A 22452-nucleotide genomic window follows, 5' to 3' on the forward strand; every position below is an offset into this window, starting at 1 on the left:
GGGTAAGCCTGATCAGCAGCCTGACTCCATCCCAGCTGCTAACGCTGGGGTCACACCATGTAGAAGCAGTTGAAAATGTATTAAGAAAAGCGCCGAGACACACTTGGAGTTTTACAGATGTTTGACATTTGCCATTTGTTTTGTGTTATAATGTTTTACCATTATTACAGTTCACATTCTTTTTTGTAAAATGCTTATTCTTTCATGCCTCAATTGTGAGATGCTGCCTTCACCTTGTTGCCTCATTGGGCAGCCAGTGTAGGCACAGCCCTCCTCTGGTAAGTGTCTCAGATGTGCCAGGGTGCATGGTGAAGCTGGGCGCTGGGCATGGAATCCAGATAGAAAGGAGGCGACAGGCTATTTTTTTATTCATTCATGGGATGTGGGCGACGCTGGCCAGGCCAGCATTTATTGCCCATCCCAAATTGCCCTTGAGAAGGTGGTGGTGAGCTGCCTTCTTGAACCACTGCAGTCCATGTGGGGTAGGTACACCCACAGTGCTGTTAGGAAGGGAGTTCCAGGATTTTGACCCAGCAACAGTGAAGGAACGGCGATATAATTCCAAGTCAGGATGGTGTGTGACTTGGAGGGGAACTTGCAGGTGGTGGTGTTCCCATGTGTTTGCTGCCCTTGTCCTTCTAGTTGGTCGAGGTCGCGGGTTTGGAAGGTGCTGTCAAAGGAGCCTTGGTGCATTGCTGCAGTGCATCTTGTAGATGGTACACACTGCTGCCACTGTGCTGCGTTGGTGGAGGGAGTGAATGTTTGTAGATGGGGTGCCAATCAAGCAGGCTGCTTTGTCCTGGATGGTGTTGAGCGTCTTGAGTATTGTTGGAGCTGCACCCATCCAGACAAGTGGAGAGTATTCCATCACACTCCTGACTTGTGCCTTGTAGATTGTGGACAGGCTTTGGGGAGTCAGGAGGTGAGTTACTCGCCTCAGGATTCCTAGCCTCTGACCTGCTGTTGTAGCCACAGTATTTATATGGATACTCCAGTTCAGTTTCTGGTCAATGGTAACCCCTAGGATGTTGATAGTGGGGGATTCAGCGATGATAATGCTGTTGAATGTCAAGGGGAGATGGTTAGATTCTCTCTTGCTGGAGATGATCATTGCCTGGCACTTGTGTGGCGCGAATGTTACTTGCCACTTATCAGCCCAAGCCTGGATATTGTCCAGGTCTTGCTGCATTTCCACACGGACTGCTTCAGTAACTGAGGAGTCACGAATGGTGCTGAACATTGTGCAATCATCAGCAAACATCCCCACTTCTGACCTTATCATTGAAGGAAGGTCATTGATGAAGCAGCTGAAGATGGTTGGGCCCAGGACACTACCCTGAGGAACTCCTGCAGTGATGTCCTGGAGCTCAGATGATTGACCTCCAACAACCACAACCATCTTCCTTTGCTCTAGGTATGACTCCAGCCAGCGGAGGGTTTTCCCCATGATTCCCATTGACCTCAGTTTTTCCAGGGCTCCTTGATGCCATACTCGGCCAAATGCTGCCTTGATGTCAAGGGCAGTCACTCTCACCTCACCTCTTGAGTTCAGCCCTTTTGTCCATGTTTGAACCAAGGCTGTAATGAGGTCAGGAGCTGAGTGGCCCTGGCGGAACCCAAACTGAACGTCACTGAGCAGGTTATTGCTAAGCAGGTGCCACTTGATGGCACTGTTGATGACACCTTCCATCACTTTACTGATGATTGAGAGTAGGCTGATGGGGCAGTAATTGGCCGGGTTGGACTTGTCCTGCTTTTTGTGTACAGGACATACCTGGGCAATTTTCCACATTGCAGGGTAGATGCCGGTGTTGTAGCTGTACTGGAACAGCTTGGCTAGGGGCGCGGCAAGTTCTGGAGCACAGGTCTTCAGTACTATTGCCGGAATATTGTCAGTGCCCATAGCTTTTGCAGTATCCAGTGCCTTCAGTCGTTTCTTGATATCACGCGGAGTGAATCGAATTGGCTGAAGTCTGGCATCTGTGATGCTGGGGACTTCAGGAGGAGGCCGAAATGGATCATCAACTCGGCACTTCTGGCTGAAGATTGTTGCAAATGCTTCAGCCTTATCTTTTGCACTGATGTGCTGGGCTCCCCCATCATTGAGGATGGGGATATTTGTGGAGCCACCTCCTCCAGTTAGTTGTTTAATTGTCCACCACCATTCACGGGCTGGACTGCAGAGCTTAGATCTGATCCATTGATTATGGGATCGCTTAGCTCTGTCTATCGCATGCTGCTTACGCAGTTTGACACGCAGATAGTCCTGTGTTGTAGCTTCACTAGGTTGACACCTCATTTTGAGGTATGCCTGGTGCTGCTCCTGGCATGTCCTCCTGCACTCTTCATTGAACCAGGGTTGGTCTCCTGGCTTGATGGTAATGGTAGAGTGGGGGATATGCCGGTCCATGAGGTTACAGATTGTGGTTGAGTACAATTCTGCTGCTGCTGATGGCCTACAGCGCCTCATGGATGCCCAGTTTTGCATTGCTAGATCTGTTTGAAATCTATCCCATTTAGCACGGTGATAGTGCCACACATCACGATGGACGGTATCCTCAATGTGAAGGCTGGACTTTGTCGCCACAAGGACTGTGCGGTGGTCACTCCTACCAATACAGTCATGGACAGAAGCATCTGCGGCAGGCAGATTGGTGAGGACGAGGTCAAGTATGTTTTTCCCGTTGTGTTGGTTCCCCCACCACCTGCCGCAGACCCAGTCTAGCAGCTATGTCCTTTAGAACTCGGCCAGCTCGGTCAGTAGTGGTGCTACCGAGGCACTCTTGGTGATGGACATTGAAGTCCCCCACCCAGAGTACATTTTGTGCCCTTGCCACCCTCAGTGCTTCCTCCAAGTGGTGTTCAACATGGTAGAGTACTGACTCATCAGCTGAGGGAGGGCGGTAGGTGGTAATCAGCAGAAGGTTTCCTTGCCCATGTTTGATCTGATGCCATGAGACTTCATGGGGTCCGGAGTCGATGTTGAGGACTCCCAAGGCAATTCCCTCCCTACTGTATACCACTGTGCCACCACCTCTGCTGGGTCTGTCCTGCCGGTGGGACAGGACATACCCAGGGATAGTGATTACAGTGTCTGGGACATTGTCTGTAGGTATGATTCCGTGAGTATGACTATGTCAGGCTGTTGCTTGACTAGTCTGTGGGACAGCTCTCACAACTTTGGCACAAGCCCCCAGATGTTAGTAAGGAGGACCTTGCAGGGTCAACAGGGCTGGGTTTGCTGTTGTCGTTTCCGGTGCCTAGGTCGATGCCGGGTGGTCCGTCCGACTGATTACATTGAGGTGAGTCTTTATTGAGTTTTATCTGGGAGGCCATCATGCTGGCTGGAAACAGGTATGAGACTGTTTCTTACCTCCTTGTCCCATTGCTCAATGTGCCTGGCCTTTGGTGCAAGGGCTTCAATAGCCAGTGCTGCCTCTTCCACATCCTCCTCATCCGTAGAGGATTGGTCAATCATGTCCTCTTCACGCAAGGCCTCCTCCCTCTGCAATGCTAGATTGTGCAGAGCACAGCAGACCCTAATGATACACGAGACCCTCGCTGGGGCACACTGCAGGGCTCCACTGGATCGAACCAGGCATCAGAATCTCATCTTCGGCAGCCCAATGGCCTGCTTGATGGTCGCTCGAGTGGAGCCATGGCAAGTGTTGTACCTCTCCTCTGCTGCAGTGTGGGGGTTCCTCACAGGCGTGAGTAGACATGTCTTCAATGGGTAGCTCTTGTCCCCGAGAATCCATCTCTGAATGCGAGCGGGGAGCATGAAAAGCTGTGGCACCTGGGACTGTTGAAGTATGCAGGTGTTCTGGCAGCTTCCTGGGAAGTGGGCACACACCGTTGGTGGTCGCAGCCCAGTTGCACTTAGATGGAATGAAAGTCTTTCCTGTTGATGAAGGCAGCTGGCTGGTCCATTGAAGCTTTGAAAGCCACATGCGTGCAATCTATCACACCTTGCACCTTGAAAATCCAGCGATGGCCCTGAAGCCAAAGGCCCTGTCTGACTAACTGTCCAGATTGGTCCGGTAGGCCACATAGTCGCCGGCCCTCTTGAACAGGGCATTGGTCACCTCCTTGATGCAGCAGTGGGCTGCTGCCTGGGAGACCCCACACATGTCCCTGGTGGATTCCCTGGAAAGATTCAGACATGTAAAAGGCGATGATCACGCTGATCTTCCGGACCGTTGGCACAGGGTGACCACCAAATCCCATAGGTCATAACTCATCCTGCAGCATGACGCATAAATCAGTGACGGCCTTCCTGGAGAGCCGTAGACTTCAAGGTCAATGCCGCTTGGATATTTGGAGGTAGCTGAGTCGAGTCCAGAACTGCCACACGAGACCTAGCCCACCCGGTATTGCTGCCCAAGACCCAGCCCACCTGCCAGCCGAGACCCAGCCCACCCCGGTACTGCCACCCGAGACCAAGCCAACCCAGTATTGCCAACCGAGACCCAGCTCACTCTGTCCTGCACCCAAGAGCCAGCCCACTCAGTACCGCCACGCGAGACCCAGCCCACCCATGCAGAGTGCACAGCACTACAGGCTGACAATGGCCTCCATTTCCCCTGTCTTCCCCTCTCCATGACTACCTTCCTGTCACGGTACTGTGGCAAGTCCTCACCTTTCAACAGCCGGGGATCTGAAGGCAGATGAGGGCCGTTTGCTGTCCGCTTAATTCCAAGCCCCTCATTGAATCACAATCAATTCCATGCAAATGTATTGTAACTATCTGTTCAGCAATTCAAATGGCAGTCCCAGCACGTTGGGACAATGCTGCCGCCTTGGAGCTTTCCCACCACTGACTAAATCTGGAACCAATGTCACGATGTCAGATTTCTGGGAGGACCCCCCCCCCCCCACCATTGCCTCCATTCAGATACGTAAACGTTGATGACCACGCTGATCCTCCAGGCCACTGGCACAGGGTGACCACCAAATCCCATAGGTCATAACTCGTCCTGCAGCATGACGTATAAATAAGTGACGGCCTTCTTGGAGAGCCGTAGACTTCAAGGTCAATGTCGCTTGGATATTTGGAGGTAGCTGAGTCGAGTCTGGTACACTCTCTGGTGCAGTGGGCCTATCTTGGCATGGCCGGCTGCTGTCACTCTCAACGTGGAGCTTCACGGGCAGGTGCAGCTGTCTCTTGACCCTCCCTCCATTGGAGGCGCTGCATCACACCACAGAGGTTCAAAAAGACAGAGTGTATAACACCTATGCCAGGTAATCAGGAAGCATCCAGACCGCTGTCCCTGCAGAGATGAAGTTGACAAAATCCATCCCATTGTCTGCAATAATGCAGGGGAATTGGAGGCAATAAAACATTGTGAGGAACCAGATATAGTAGGGATTACTGAGACATGGCTACAGAAAAATCAGGTCTGGGAATTAAACATTGCAGGGATGACATATTTAGAAAAGGTAGAGAGGGAAAAGCAGAGATGGAGTGGCTGTGCTCATTAGAGGTTACCCAATGGCAGCAGAAACAAATGAGGCAGCCATCAGTAAGACAGAACCAGACCCCGTATAGATAGAGATAAAAGATAATAAAGCATCAATTACACTAAGACTTTTTAAATTCTATCACGAGATCTGGGCATCACGAACAAGGCCAGCATTTATTGCCCATCTCTAAATGCCCTTGAGAAGTTGGTGGTGAGCTGCCTTCTTGAACCACTGCAGTCCACATGGGGTAGGTACACCCACACTGCTGCCATTGTGTGTCGGTGGTGTAGGGAGTGAATGTTTGTAGAGGGGGTGCCAATCAAGCAGGCTGCTTTGTTCTGGATGGTGTCGAGCTTCTTGAGTGTTGTTGGAGCTGCACCCATCCAGGCAAGTGGGGAGTATTCCATCACACTCCTGACTTGTGCCTTCTAGATGGTGACAGGCTTTGAGGAGTCCGGTGGTAAACAGCAGGAGGTTTCCTTGCCTATGTTTGACCTGATGCCATGAGACTTCATGGGGTCTGGAGTCGATGTTGAGGACTCCCAGGACAGCTCCCTCCTGACTGTATACCACTGTGCCGCCACCTCTGCTGGGTCTGTCCTGCTGGTGGTACAGGACAAACCCGGGGATGGTGACGGCGGTGTCTGGGACATTGTTTGTAAGGTATGATTCCATGAGCATGACTATGCAGGTTGTTGCTTGACTAGGTTGTGGGAAAGCTCTCCCAAGTTTGGCACAAGCCCTCAGATCTTAGTCACGAGGACTTTGCAGGGTCGACAGGGCTGTGTTTACCATTGTTGTTTCCAGTGCCTAGGTCAATGCCAGGTGGTCTGTCCAGTTTCATTCCTTTTCTTAGACTTTGTAGTGGTTTTGGTACAACTGAGTGGCTTGCTAGTCCATTTCAGAGGGCATTTAATAGTCAACCACATTGCTGTGGGTCTGCAATCAGATGTAGGCCAGACCAGGTAAGGATAGCAGATTTCCTTCCCTAAAGGACCTTAGTGAGATAAAAGATAATAAAGGATCAAACACACTGAGGAGTAGACTACAGACCACCAAATAGTTGAAGGGAGGTAGACAAAGAAATATGCAAACAAATTAGGGAAATTAGTAAAAAACCCCAAAATTAATTGGCCAAAAGAAGTAGGTGAAGTGGATAAGGGAATGGAGTTCCTACAATATGTATAGGACTCCTTATATCCTGGGTCAGAAAGAAGCCAACAAAGGAGAAATCACTATTGGATCTAGTAATGGGTAATGAACCATAACAAATAAAATAAATAAAAGTAGAGGAACATCAAGGCAATAGTGATCATAATATAATATGGTTTAAGATAATAATTGAGGACATAAGCATGACAAAGAACAGGGCAACAGATTGGGGAAAAGCTGATTTTTACGGGCTGAGAATAGACTTGGGGAAATAAAATAGTCAACAGCATTGACAATGATGTAGAACAGCAATGGGAAACATTTAAAACAGTGCTCAACAGAGTCCAGGGAAAATACATTCTGCTGAAGAAAAAAGAACAAAATAAACACTAAGAGAGACCATGGATGAGTAAAGACACCAGGGAAAAATTGAGGGAAGGAAAGGGATACATAAAGTACATGGAGAGCAGGGGAGAGCAAGACAAAGAAGGATACGTTGAAACTAGAAGAGAAGACAAAAAAACAATTAGGAAGGCAAAGAGGAACTAGCACATAGATTATCAAAGAGCAAAAGCAAAATGTAAAATATTCTATGGGGAGGGATTAGGGCCACTAACAGATGGACAGGATAAAATCACAGGCAGCAATTGTGAAATGGGAGAAATTTTAAATAACTACTTTGCTTCAATATTTACCAGGGAGACAGATCAGGTGGACATGGTGTCAGAACATGACATTAGACATTAGGCATATTCCAACCTTCTGGTCGCAACATTAGTTCAACAATTTCAGACCATGACCCCCATTTTGATTTCATGTTTTTGCTTTCGGACAGAGCTGTTCATTATTCTGCCATTCTCTCTGGACAAATGTTTTGTCTTTTACTATTACAACTATTACTGCTCCCTTTGCCTTTTATTCCATAACATACATAGGGCAGCATGGTGATGCAGTGGCTAGCACCGCAGCCTCACAGTACCAGCGACCCGGGTTCAGTTCTGGGTACTGCCTGTGTGGAGTTTGCAAGTTCTCCCTGTGTCTGCGTGGGTTTCCACCGGGTGCTCTGGTTTCCTCCCACAGCCAAAGACTTGCAGGTTGATAGGTAAATTGGCCATTGTAAGTTGCCCCTAGTGTAGGTAGGTGGTAGGAGAATTGAGGGAAGGTGGGGATGTGGTAGGGAATATGCGATTAATGTAGGATTAGTATAAATGGGGGTTGATGGTTGGCACAGACTTGGTGGGCCAAAGGGCCTGTTTCAGTGCTGTATCTCTCTATGACATCTTTGTCATTTAATCTCTCCCACTTTCTACCCTAACACACACCTTCCCTTTTGCTCTTCTTCCTCCTTCCCCCCTTTCACTTTCTCAAAAACGATTACATTTCTAACTTTTGCCAGTTCTGATGAAAGGTCACTGACCTGAAACATTAACTCTGTTTCTCTCTCCACAGAAGCTGCCTGACCTGCTGAGTATTTTCAGCACTTTCTGTTTTTGTTTCAGATTTCCAGCATCTGCGGTATTTAGCTTTTATCTTATAATGGAGTAATTGATGAGTGCAATATAATTCAATTATCACATTGTGCCACATCTTAAGGCCACGTTTTAATAAGCTGCACTATTATTCACTTAAAGCAAGTACAGAAACTAAACTAGATTAAAACCCACTTGATCTGAAAAAGCATTTCAAGGAATAATCTTCTGTTTTGCATTTCCTATCCTCTGTCTTGTTTTTTTCAACCAGTTCCCACCCAAAGGAGCTTTTAAATGGTCAAATATTTATAAAAGTTATATAACGTGCCTGCACAGCCATCATTTCATCTCAGGTAATGGAAGACATGAAGAATTGCCAGAAGTCATCTCACATGACAAGTTCATCAGCATGTGTTAGTGTTAAGCTAAAGAGTGATGAGGTCAGCAACCAGAGATATATTCTCACGATGGAATGCAGAGTTAATAACAACTGTTCAGAATAATCTAAAATTAAATCCATCATTATGATCAACCCCTATTCAATAACTAAGCTTTCAAGTCCACTTTCATGTTCTACAACAGCATGACTTGGGGACTCGCGGTATTACCTTTGCTTTGATGAAGGGTCAAGAATGCCACCAATGGACCAGATTATTGAAAAAAAGCCGTAAGCAACTAGATGGTTGGTGATCTCCTCCATTTCTTTCTGTATCGTGGCTGAGAAATTCTTTTCATCCATTGCTTTCAAAGCTTGAAATATCTCTTCACCCTTGTCAACAAGATCTTCAGTAAAGCTACAATATAAGAGGTCACTCAGTGAGAACTTTGACCACTAATGTTCGGTGCAGTGAGACTATCCTTTCGACCTGTTTCTTTGTTCAGCAAATCAAACAAGTTTAAGTATGTTCCAGCAGGTTCCCAAAGTTCTCCACCTGTTAACCACTACAAATATAATTACTGAGCAGAATATACATCTTAATACATATAGGTGTATTTAAAAAACACAGATTACTGTACCAAGAACTATCATGTCTTGGCTACAAAGGAAAATTAAATCATTTTGCAAAAAATAAATAAAAACACTTCGATCCAGCAGGCAACAGAAATGATGGTTTATTCCCTCAATCCCCTTGTGTAGGTCAGGTGGAGAGTTGTGATAGGATGGGAGGAGAACAGCACTGGAGAGTGTGACTTCACTGGCTCTGTTGTACACTAATTGGTAGCGATCGTTTTCTATGATTATTATTGCTGTATCAGGCAGCCACGAGGATAACAGAAGGTGAACTAGATGGAGTTTCTACCCAGCAAACCCTGTGTCCCTTTGTAACCTGCACATGATAGCATTGTAAATGTGATTTGCAGCAGGAAGTTGGCTGCAAGCTGCTCTTTTTAATAATTTATGCTCCCACAGTTGTGCTCTGCAAGCTGTGGGTAGTTTACCTTTTGATTTCTGTACAGAAAACGATCAGCCTGTTTGATATTGTTTCCCGATTTGATGGGTTTAGATTGATTCTGATAAAACTAAACAGCACCTCTGGAGTGGGATTGTCCTCTTTGGGGTGAATTGGCAGCTGTGAGGGGCCTCGACCCACCCCAACAACCTCTCCTCAATCCTGACCCTGGGTCACTTGATCGGTGCGGCAAGTTCCTGGCTGCTGGGACTGTTCCTACATTACCAAGAGAGGCAGCCAGGAACTTAATAGAGCAGAAGGGTCCTGAAGATCAAAGGGTCAGCAAGCCTTCCAGGCCTCGGCAACACCAAGGCTTCTGCAGCTCAGTGTGTGGCGGCCAATTTTAGAGGGAGAGAAAGCCTCTAGTAGGCCCAGTCCCTCCAAAACTTGATGCGAGGCCTTTACTGCAGCCAACTGTAGCCTACTGGCATCGTAAACATGGCAGTAGTGAAAGGAAGTGGCAGGGACGGGAGGGAAATGGACAATGAATGAATGACCAGTGACGGTTGGAGAGAAAGCAATTGGAGGGATATACAGGTTGGGGTGGTGAGGTAGGCCTCACTGCCAGCTTTTGCTCCATTCTCCGCCACCACCTGGTCCCATTTTTGGATGGGATTGTGGAGCAGAATCAAGCCCCTGATCTACCTGTCTACATGTTAATGACCCTAGATAACCACAATATAGACTCTGAAACACCTTACCTGATTTCTGCCAGCAAGCTCTCATAGATTTTCAACATGGAGATGGTCAGGTGCATGGCAGAAGACTGCACCACTAGATGACACTTCTTCTGAACAAAATCCAAACATGGGGGCAGCAGCCAGTCACACAACATCTAGAAAGCAAGTCAACAATTACTGAAGAGCAGCACTATTTACAGTATCTGCTCAGATCATCGGACGTCAGCTTTGCAAAGTTCCTACTAATCATTAAAACACTGTGAAATGATAATTGAGTAATGAGCCTGCTGTTGTGAACACAGCACAGCTATATACCTGCACTGTTTGCCTCTGCTCCGCTGTCAGCTGCTGAGGCAGTTTTGTAGCTAACCAGGACTGGACCAATGGCTCCCATCCCAGATTCATTGGCTCCATGTAAATCATTCCACACCTGCTTGAAAGAAAGGGAAATATCTCTGCAATTATTGTTGGCTCCCAAACCACCTTAGCATCAAGTGTGAATGAAATTCCCTGTTAGAAGAGATTGATGAAGGACAATGAGAGTCTATTCGGTCTACCTTCACTTCTTGTACCAGACATCACCTCTGGTTTTATAAGCGATGAATGGGAGTTTGGAAGAAGGAAGAAAAATTAAGAAACAATTGTATCCATTTTAACATTTAGAATAAATGAGGCAGTCAGTGGACAGAGTGCCACCCGTCCCTGCCACCCATCCCCACCTGCCCCACCACCCAAAACCCACCCCCTACACCCGCCCTGCCACCCACCCCCGCCTGCCTCGCCACCCACAACATCTAGTCCCAGCCCAACCCAACGCTTGTCCCCATCACACAAAACCCAAAACTCAATCCCGCCCCCATCACACTCACCTGCCCCACCCCCAATACCATTTTCATGACCTCAGGATACTCTAAAGCGTTTATCAGAATCACACAGAATTGTTACAGTGCAGAAGGAGGCCATTCGGCCCATCGTGTCTAAAGCAGCTCTCCAAAAGAATAATTCACTTCGTGCCATTTTCCTGCCTTCTGCCCGTAACCCTGCACATTCTTCCTTTTCAGATAACAGTCTAATTCCCTTTTGAATGCTTCAGTTGAACCTGCCTCCACTATATTCTCAGGCAGCACATTTCAGACCTTAACCACTCGCTGCGTGAAAAAGTTTTTCATCATGTCACTTTTGCTTCTCTAACCAAATACTTTAAATCTGTGCCCTCTCGTTCTTGATCCTTTCATGAGTGGGAACAGTTTCTCTCTATCTACTCTGTCCAGTCTCCTCATGATTTTGAATACCTCTATCAAATCACCTCTCGGCCTTCTCTTCTCCAAGGAAAACAGTCCTAACTTCTCCAATCTATCTTTATAACTGAAATTCGTCATCCCTGGAACCATTCTCGTGAATCTTTTCTGTAGTCTCTCCAATGCCCTCACGTCTTTCCTAAAGTGCGGTGCCCAGAACTGGACACAATACTCCAGCTGAGGCCGACGTAGTGTCTTATACAAGTTCAACATAACTTCCTTGCTCTTGTACTCTATGCCCCTATTAATAAAGCCCAGGACACTGTATGCTTTATTAACCACTCTCTCAACCTGCCCTGCCACTTTCAATGACGTATGCACATATACACCCTGGTCCCTCTGCTCCTGCACCCCCTTTAGAATTGTACCCTTTATTCTATATTGTCTATATTGTTCTTCCAACCAAAATTAATCACTTCACATTTCTTTGCATTGAACCTCATCTGCCACCTGCCTGTCCATTCCACCAACTTGTCTCTGTCCTTTTGAAGTTCTACACTATCCTCCTCACAGTTCACAATGCTTCCAAGTTTCATATCATCTGCACACTTTGAAATTGTGCCCTGTACACCAAGCTCTAGGTCATTAATATATATCAGGAAAAGCAAGGGTCCCAATACTGATCCCTGGGGAACTCCACTATAAACCTTCCTCCAGCCTGAAAAACATCCATTAACCACTACTCTTTGTTTCCTGTCACTCAGCCAATTTCGTATCCATGTTGCTACAGTCCCTTTTATTCCATGAGCTACAAGTTTGTCCACAAGTCTGTTGTGTGGCACTGCATCAAACGCCTTTTGAAAATCCAAGTACACCACATCAACAGCATTGCCCTCATCAACCCTCGCTGTTACCTCCTCAAAAAACTCCAGAAAGTTAGTCAAACATGATCTTCCCTTAAGAAATCCATGCTGGCTTTCCTTAATTAACCAGCATTTGTCCATGTGACTGTTAATTTTGTCTCGAATTGTTTTTTCTAGAAGTTTCCCCACCACTGAAGTGAAACTGACTGGCCTGTAGTTGCTAGGCTTATCTTTACACCCTTTTTTGAACAAGGGTGTAATGTTTGCGATTCTCCAGTCCTCTGGCACCACCCCCAAGCCTAAGAAAGACTGAAAAATTATGGCCAGTACCTCCATGATTTCCACCCTCACTTCCCTTAGTATCCTTGGATGCCTCTCATCTGGTCCTGATGTCTTATCCACTTTAAGTGCAGACAGCCTGTCTAATATAAAAGCAAAATACTGCAGATGCTGGAAATCTGAAATAAAAACAAGAAATGCTGGAAATACTCAGCAGGTCTGGCAGCATCTGTGCAGAGAGAAGCAGAGTTAACGTTTGAGGTCAGTGACCCTTCATCAGAACTGGCAAATATTAGAAATGTGAAAGGCTTTAAGCAAGTAAAGCGGGGGTGGGGCAAGAGATAACAAAGAAGCTGTAGATAGGACAAGGTCACAGAGAATAACCGACCAGAAGGTCATAGAGCAAAGGCAAACAATATGTTAATGGTGTGTTGAAAGACAAAGCATTAGTCCAGATAGGGTGTTAACAGACTGAAAACTGAACAGCCGCAAGTACAAACATGAAAAAAACAGTGGGTAAGCAAACTGAACAAACTAAGATAAAATAAAATAAACAAAAAATAAATATAAAAAAGAAAAAAGAAAAAATAACTAAAAATAAAAGTAAAATGGGGGGGGGGGGGGGTGCTGTCATGCTCTGAAATTATTGAACTCAATGTTCAGTTTGTCAGACTGTAATGTGCCTAATCGGTAGATGAGATGCTGTTCCTCGAGCTTGCGTTATTGTTCACTGGAACACCGCAGCAATCCCAGGACTGAGATGTGAGCATGAGAGCAGGGGGGAGTGTTAAAATTGCAAGCAACCGGAAGCTCGGGGTCCTGCTTTCGGACTGAGCTGAGGAGTTCCACAAAGCGGTCACCCAGTCTGCGTTTGGTCTCCCCAATGTAGAGGAGATCACATTGTGAGCAGCAAATACAGTATACTACATTGAAAGAAGTACAAGTAAATTGCTGCTTCACCTGAAAGGAGTGTTTGGGGCCTTGGATAGTGAGGAGAGAGGAGGTAAATGGGCAGATATTACACCTCCTGCAATTGCAGGAGAAGGTGCCATGTGAAGGGGACGAGGTGGTGGGGGTAATGGAAGAAAGGACCAGGGTGTCACGGAGGGAACGATCCCTTTGGAATGCTGACAGGGGAAGGGAGGGGAAGATGCGTTTGGTAGTGGCATCACGCTGGAGGTGGCGGAAATGGCGGAGGATGATCCTTTGGATATGGAGGCTGATGGGGTGGAAAGTGAGGACAAGGGGAACCCTGTCACGGTTCTGGGAGGGAGGGGAGGGGGTGAGGGTAGAGGTGCGGGGAATGGGCCGGACATGGTTGAGGGTCCTGTCAACCACAATGGGGGGAGGGGGGGGGGGGAGTCCTTGGTTGAGGAATAAGGGAGATATATCAGAAGCACTGTCATGGAAGGTAGCATCATCAGAGCAGATGCGGCGGAGACGGAGAAGCTGGGAGAATGGAATAGAATCCTTACAGGAGGCAGGGTGTGAAGAAATGTAGGTGAGGTAGCTGTGAGAGTCGGTGGGCTTATAATGAACATTGGCAGACAACCTATCCCCAGAGGAAGGGAAGGGAAGTGTCGGAGATGGAACATGTAAAGGTGAGAGAAGGGTGGAAATTCTAATTTAATGATGCTACCTTCCATGCCAGACTGAACATTGAGTTCAATAAATTCAGAGCATGACGGGCCCCCCATTTTACTATTACTTTTAGTTATTTTTTCATTTTTCTTTTTTATATTTATTTTTTGTTTATTTTATTTCATCTTAGTTTGTTCAGTTTGCTTACCCACTTTTTTTCATGTTTGTACTTGTGGATGTTCAGTTTTCAGTCTGTTAACACCCTATCTGTACTAATGCTTTGACTTTCAACACACCATTAACATATTGTTTGCCTTTGCTCTATGACCTTCTGGTCGGTAATTCTCTGTGACCTTGTCCTATCTGCACTTTTTCCTTTGTTATCTCTTGCCCCACCTCTGCTTAACTTGCTTAAAACCTTTCACATTTGTAATATTTGCCAGTTCTGAAGAAGGGTCACTGACCTCAAACATTAACTCTGCTTCTCTCTGCACAGATGCTGCCAGACCTGCTGAGTATTTCCAGCATTTCTTGTTTTTATTTCAGCCTATCTAATACTTCCTATTTATCAATTTTAAACCCTTATAATGTCTGAATTACATCGTCTTTCACCATTGCCCGAGTTGCATCTTTTTCCTTGGTAAAGACAGATACAAATTATTCATTTCATACTCAGCTATGCCCTCTGCTTTCCATTTGTAAATCCCCTTTATTGTCCCTAATCAGCCCCACTCCTCCGTTTGCCACTCTTTTACTATTTATATGTCTATAGAAAACTTTGGGATTTTCTTTAATGCTAGCTGCCAGTCTTGTTTCATGCTCTCTCTTTGCTTCTCTTATTTGCTTTATTACTTCCTCTCTGGATCCTCTATATTCAGCCTGGTTCTCACTAGTATTTTCTATCTGGCATCTGTCATAAGCACAATTTTTCTTCTTTATCTTAATCTCTACCTCTTTTGGCATCCATGGAGCTCTGGATTTGTTTGCCCCACCTTTCCAATTTGAGGGAACATACTTTGACTGTGCCCAAACAACCTTTTTTGAAGGTAGCCCATTGTTCAGCTATCAGTTTTCCTGCCAACTTTTGACTCCAATTTATTCACCCCAGCTCCATTCTTACCCCATTGAAGTTGACCTTCCCCCAGTTAATTATTCTTACCCTGGATTGCTCTTTGTCCTTTTCCATAGTCAGCCTAAATCTTATGATACAATGATCACTATCCCCTAAATGCTCTCCTACTGATACTTTATCCACTTGGCCCACCTCATTCCTAAGAACCATGCCAAAGACTTGCAAGTGATAGGTAAATTGGCTGTTATAAATTGCCCCTAGTGTAGGTAGGTGGTAGGGCATATGGGATTACTGTAGGGTTAGTGTAAATGGGTGGTTGTTGGTCGGCACAGACAAGGTGGGCCGAAGGGCCTGTTTCAGTGCTGTATCTCTAAATAAAATATAAATAAACCAGGTGTAGCAGTGCCTCCTTTCTCATTGGACTAGCAACATACCGCTGTAGAAAATTTTCCTGAACATACACTAGGAACTCCTGCCACTCACTGCCCTTCACACTACTACTATCCCAGTCTATATTTGGATAATTAAAGTCCCCCATTATAACTACCCTATAATTTTTGCACCTTTCTGTAATTTACTTGTAAATTTGTTCCTTCATGTCCTTCCCACTAGCTGGTGACCTATAGACAACACCGAGCAATGTAACCGAACCTTTTTTGTTCCTTAGCTCTAGCCAAATTGATTCTGTCCTCGACCGCTCTGGGACATCCTTTTTCTCCAGCACTGCAATGCTCTCCTTAATCAATACTGCCACGCCTCCCCCCTTTTTTCCCTTTCCTATCTTTCCTGAACACCTTGTATCCAGGAATATTTAACACCCAGTCCTGCCCTTCTTTGAGCCAGGTTTCTGTTATAGCCACAACATCATATTTCCACATGACAATTTATGCCTGTATCTCACCAATCTGATTAACCACACTCCGTGCATCCACATACATGCACATCAACCCTGATTTAGACTTTATTACTTTATTACAATCTCTGACCCCACCTAATAACTTTTTATTCCCGATTCTAGTGCTATCTATCTCCCCCAGTATTCTGTGCTGCTTGGTATTAGAGTCATAGAGTTATACAACACAGAAACAAGCCCTTCGGCCCACTGTGTCTGCACCGGCAATCAAGCCTATCTATTCTAATCCTATTTTCCAGCACTTGGCCCGTAGCCTTGTATGCTATGGCGTTTCAAGTGCTCATCTAAATACTTCTTAAATGTTGTGAGGGTTCTTGCCTCTCCCACCTCTTCAGGCAGTGCGATCCAGATTCCAACCACCCTCTGGGTGAAAACATTTTTCCTCAAATCCTCTCTAAACCTCCTGCCCCTTACCTTAAATCTATACCCCCGGTTATTGACACCTCCGCTAAGGGAAAACGTTTCTTCCTATCTACCCTATGTATGCCCCTCATAATTTTGTATACCTCAAACAGGTCCCCCATCAGCCTTCTCTGTTCTAAGGAAAACAACCCTAGCCTATCCAGTCACTCTTCATAGTTGAAATGCTCCAGCCCAGGCAACTTTCTAGTGAATCTCCTCTGCACCCTCGCCAGTGCAATCACATCCTTCCTATAGTGTGACGACCAGAACTGTACACAGTACACCAGCTGTGGCCTAACTAGCGTTTTATACAGCTCCATCATAACCTCCCTGCTCTTATATTCTATGCCTCAGCTAATAAAAGTAAGTATCCCATATGCCTTCCTAACCAGCTTATCTATTCCTCTCTGATATTTGCTCCTGGTTTCCTCAGCCCCCCGGCAAGTCACCAGTTTTACTTCCCTCCAATCTGAGCTCCCTCTCAGGTTCCCATCCTCGTGACAATTTAGTGTAAACCCTCCCCAACAGCACTAGCAAATCTCCCTGCGAGGATATTCGTTCCAGTCCTGCTAAGATACAGCCCATCCACCTTATACAGGTCCCACCTGCCCCAGAACCGGTCCCAATGTCTCAGAAATCTGATGTCCTCCCTCCTACACCAGTTTCTCCAGCCAGGTGTTCAATCGCTCAATTCTCCTATTCCTATGCTCACTTACAGTAATCCTGAGATTACTGCTTTTGAAATCCTGCTTTTTAATTTCTTTCCTAGCTCCCTAAAATCTGCTTTCAGGACCTCATTCTCCTGTCATTCGTGCCAACTTGGACCACAACCTTTGGTTGTTCACCCTCCCCCAGAAGAATGTCCTGTAGCTGCTCAATGACATCCTTGACCCTGGCATCAGGGAGGTAACACACCATCCTGGAGTCATGTTTACTGCCACAGAAATGCCTGTTTGTTCCCCTAACTAACGAGTCCCCGATCACTACTGCTCTTCCATTTTTCTTCCTCTCCTCCTGTGCAGCTGAGCCACCTGTGGTGCCACAAACTTGGCTCTGACTGCACTCCTCTGAGAAACATCACCCTCACCAATATCCAAAATGGAAAACCAATTAGCGAGTGAGATCGTCTCAGGGGACTCCTCCACTACCTGCCTGGTTTTCTTAGACTGCCGGGCGGGCAGCCAATGAAGTACTTTTGCACTTTTGTAATATAGGAATTGGGGCAGCGAATTGACACTCAGCATGATCCCTTAAGCAGCAATGTGATAATGAAAGCATTTTGTTTTTGTGAGGTTGACTGAGGGATAAATATTGCCCAGGACACTGGGGAGAACGCCCCTACTCTTCTCCGAATAGTGCCATGGGATTTTTACGCCCACCTAAAACATGCCTCAGTTTAACGTCTCATCTGAAAGATGGAAATATGTTTCATGATGAGAAACAGGTCACTGAAGCCAAGGCTGCACTCTCCCTGCAAATCCGATTGTGAGCAAATCCTAATTTGATACACTAAATGGATTCTTCCTGTACATTTTACAGCTCAGTGGTGACCCCATGTTCATGCCAATCCCACGTGGTCCTGTTTCCTGTACCCACCTGCTGACTGTTGCAGGCGATGCTTGCTTAAGATCCAGAACTTCGAAGATTATATTCTGCTGGCAACTCATCTGAATAATCTCCCCACTCATCAAACAGAGCTGCGGGACATAGCAATAAAGCTTCACATTAATAGACAACAAACACTGCACTCAGGCGAGAGCTACATAAACCACTCGAATACCGAACTTGATGAATATTCTTTTCAACGATAAATAATAAAACCTTATCACTTCATAGGATTACCATAATAAATGTTACAAAGATCAGAATAAAATACACAGGAGCTTTCCTTGCCAATTGTACCATATATTTCAAACTGAATAAAATGTTTTGCTATCCCTGGAGGGGATTATGTGAAAATCTTCATTCAAATGGGATAATTACTCTTCACAGCTAGACCTGAGAATCTGATTTTATTGAAGGCAGCAGAGTTCTGCCTATTTAAAAGACACATTAAAGTACCTGCAGCATTAAAGCTGCCATTCTTGCTATTTGTACCAATTCAGCTTAGCGTGAAAGGGCCTGTTTGTGTTTAAGTGAAGTCTGTCAGAAGGCAGCAGTTCTCCCTCACCCCATTACCTTTTTGTTGTCGTCAAGAACTGTGTTCATGTTTTCTACCCAGACTGCATCCACAGGACCATCAAAGATGCACCACTTCCTGTCGCTAGTCGGGCTGGTGGCATGTTCCCGAAAAATATTAGCCAGGATTCCTGTCCAAATCAAACAGTTTCCAGAACTTACTGTTCAGTGTAAACACCTCTCACATCACAGTCAAGCATGAATTTGATTGAACAAGTCAGCAACAACAACAACTTATATTTATATTGCGCCTTTAACATAATGGAATGTTCCAAGGTGCTTTATAGGAGCATTATAACATGCGGTATGACATTGAGCCACAAAAGGAGAAAAAAAAAAGGAGTTATTAGGTCAGATGACCAAAAGCTTGGTCAAAGTAGCAGGTTTTAAGGTGTGTCTTAAAGGAGGAAAGTGAGGTGGAGAGGGGGAGAGGTGTAGAGAGGATATTCTAGAGCTTAGGGCTGAGGCAACTGAAAGCATGGCCAATAATGGTGGAGCAGTTAAAATCAGGGATGTACAAGAGGCCAGAATTTGAGGAGTGAAGATATCTCAGAGGGTTGTGGGGCTGGCTGGAGGAGATTACAGAGATAGAGACAGGCAGGGCCATGGATGGATTTGAAAACAAGAATGAGAATTTTAAAATCAAGACATTGCTTGACCGTAGTGAAAGGCGGAGACCGGGACTGGGTGCAAGATAAGACAAAGGCAGCAGAGTTTTGGATCACCTCAAGTTTACAGAGTGTAGAATGTGGGAGACCAGCCAGGAATGTGCTGGAATAGACAAGTCTCGACGTAATGAAGGCATGAATGAGGGTTTCAGCAGCAGATGAGCTGAGACAGAGACGAGGTTGGGCGATGTTACAGAGGTGGAAATGGGCGGTCTTAGTGATGGTGTGAATATGTGGTCAGAAGATCATCTTGGAGTCAGTTGTGACACCAAAGTTGCAAACAGACTGGTTTAATCTCAAGACTGTTGCCATGGAGAGGAATGGAGTCGGTAGCTAGGGAACGGAGTTTTGAGCGGGGACCGAAAACAATGGCTTCTGTCTTCCCAATATTTAATTGGAGGAAATTTCTGCTTTTCCAGTACTGGAGTCGGATAAGCAGTCTGACAATTTAGCAACAGAGGAGGAGTGGAGAGAAGTGGTTGTGCTTCCAGATATATAGTAACAGAACCACCGATTTGCTCTTAAATGCTGGAAATACTCAGCAGGTCTGCCAGAATCTGAGGAGACAGAAACAGAGTTAACATTTCAGGCCAGTGTCCTTTTGTCAGAATTCATTGACCTGAAACATTGGGTGGAATCTTGTGCTGGCGGCAGGGGTATGAATGCTGGGGTTCCCACGCGAGCTCTTGTATGGAAGGCCTGTCAAATTTAGTGCCAATCGGCACTTAACTGGACAGCGGCGGGCCTCCGTACGATTTAGGACCCTGCCGCCGGAAGTCCTGACCTTGCAGAGCTGCCAGCCAATGAGAAGCTGGCAGCTCCAGTGTTACCGTGAGGCGGTGGATGCTGCGGTAGCTGCAGTGACCAGACTCCGAGAAGTGTTGCTGGAAGCAGGCTGTAGGTCAGGGTGGGAGAGGTCTCGGGGGTGGGAGTCACAGAGGTGGGGGGAGGGGGGGCTGGAAGCAGGTTCGGGGGTGTGGCTCTCAGCGGGCACCCCCCACCCCGCTTGATACCAGGTCCTTTGTTCAAGCACTTCATGCCTTTGAACAAGGGACACCCTACCCGCCTGGAAGTTTCTCGTGCCCTGCTTGCCGTGCAGCGACAGGGCTGCCTGCCATATGGGTAATTGCAGCTGTGGCAGGAAGTTAATTACCCAATTAAGAGCCTCAATTGGCTGCGGGGCAGGAAAGCCGTACACAGGACTTCCCGCCCAGACTAGATTTCGGTCCCCCCCTCATCACCATCCCACCCGATTTTATGCTCTCCCTTGCCTCCAAACCCACTATGGGGGAAGAGCATAAAATTCCACCCATTAACTCTGCTTCTCTCTCTACAGAAGCTGCCAGACCGGCTGAATATTTCCAGCATTTTCTGTTTTTATTTCAGATTTCCAGCATCTGCAGTATTTTGCTTTTGTACTAGAACCATTGGTGTATTCTGTGTGCCCAGGCAGGTGTATGTAAGTTTAAATCCTCCCAGGGAGTTTATCCCATTGCAGTGTTATTGATCAGATTTTCTGGTCCTAAAAATGGCCAAATGTCCCCTCTCACTATCTTTGGCTGCTCCAGAGGCCATTGGCCATGATACATTTACAACCATAAATGGACACTTTCCCTCCAACTCTGCAATGGCCTTCCCATGCAGCCTGAAATTATGGGAATGGGGTTGGCCCCAGGAGGGCTATGGAAGTGAAGCTTTCCCTTGACCCAGAAGTGGTCACAATGGGACCTGAATTTGAAAGGGTTTCTGTGCTACATAAGCAGACTATGCAACCAGAATTTTCCCTGTGTGCATTCACATGAGCACCTTGGCTGCTATTCTGGACCCAAGGCCATCACTTCAAATTACACTTTCTTATTTTCCTCTCTCTTCTTACTTCTTTTCTCTCTGCCTCTCCTAAACCCTTCCCTCCTGTCGTCATGTCTCCTTTCATTTCTCCCCTCTCAGGTACTCTGTCCTCCCAATTCCCAGCTGCAACCCTTCAGTACTCCTCAACCTTCTTACTCTCTTGCTGCCATCCCAGGCTTGACTCCCTCTTAGATAAGAGTACAACTTCCCTCTGTGTCTCTCTTGGCATTCTCCAAAGGGCTCATCGAGGCACTTATCGCTGCCTCCTTATGAGCAGTAACCCCAACTGCCTCACTTTACTCTCTCATCGAACTTCTCGCCCAGCGCACCAGCTGGGGGCTGATCCTGTCAATCTCCTCTGTCCAACTCACCCTTCCTCTGAGTTCACTGCCCACTTATCTCCACTTAATCTTACCCTCCATGTAAACTCCCCAACCCATATTCATAGACACCCATTTGACATTGCCACCTCACGTGGCTTCACTACTCCCACCGTATCAATCAAAGATAAGGCCATCTGTGATCACTTCATTGTAGCGCTCTACACCCACATCCCATTTCCTCCTCAGAACTCTACTTACTTCTGTATCTGCCCCTAGAAAGAAACTCCTCTCCAATTCACATCGAACTATACTCTCAAAATCTCAACTGTCTAGCCTTTAACCCTCCATTCACCACGACATTTCTACAGCTACCGATCTGCTCAATCATACCCTTACCTCCATCTTCGACGCCCTCATCCCCAATAAAACCATTACTCTCTCTACCTGGTCATTGTCTCAGTATGGCCCTCATCTCTCCTCCCTTAATTCAAGGAACACAGACTTGAAAGGATATGGTTGACAATTGGTTTAGCCATCCACCACCAGATCTGGCAGGATCACATAAAACACTATCGGGTCCTGCTCCCGTCTGCTAAAACTGCTCACTATTCCAGGACCATTCTGCATTGCAAAGATAATCCCCAGCTTCTTTTCTCCCTCTCCCTTGTCTCCTCCACCTTCACCTCCAACAATAAGTGCGAGGAGCTCATGGATTTCTTTGTCACTAAGATTGAGACCATGTGATCAGCTGCCTTTGTCACTTCCCACCTGGACAAACTTCCTGTAAAGCTCCCCCTTACCCTAACCCTGAACTTGTTTTCTCCTCTAATTTCTCTCCTATCTCCCCTAATGCCCTGTCTGAGCTCACCTTG

The 22452-nt window shown here is 46.4% G+C and overlaps 1 protein-coding gene across 1 annotated transcript in view; it reads right to left on the minus strand.

Annotated features, from left to right (window-relative positions):
- Window positions 1–22452, minus strand: part of LOC137384869 (dynein axonemal heavy chain 3-like) — a 613990-nt gene that overhangs the window by 279921 nt on the left and 311617 nt on the right. Inside the window, exons 19-29 of the mRNA XM_068059481.1 lie at window positions 18742–18872; window positions 18160–18260; window positions 10531–10645; window positions 10237–10370; window positions 8693–8878; window positions 7066–7117; window positions 6864–6978; window positions 4198–4327; window positions 4025–4146; window positions 3675–3834; window positions 3374–3584 (exon numbers count right to left, since the gene is read on the minus strand). Of these exons, the coding sequence (XP_067915582.1) occupies window positions 3374–3584; window positions 3675–3834; window positions 4025–4146; window positions 4198–4327; window positions 6864–6978; window positions 7066–7117; window positions 8693–8878; window positions 10237–10370; window positions 10531–10645; window positions 18160–18260; window positions 18742–18872 (1457 nt within the window). The remainder of the gene's footprint in view (window positions 1–3373; window positions 3585–3674; window positions 3835–4024; window positions 4147–4197; window positions 4328–6863; window positions 6979–7065; window positions 7118–8692; window positions 8879–10236; window positions 10371–10530; window positions 10646–18159; window positions 18261–18741; window positions 18873–22452) is intronic.

This window comes from Heterodontus francisci, chromosome 27 (genome assembly GCF_036365525.1).
Source record: "Heterodontus francisci isolate sHetFra1 chromosome 27, sHetFra1.hap1, whole genome shotgun sequence".
Classification (NCBI taxonomy): Eukaryota; Metazoa; Chordata; class Chondrichthyes; order Heterodontiformes; family Heterodontidae; genus Heterodontus; species Heterodontus francisci.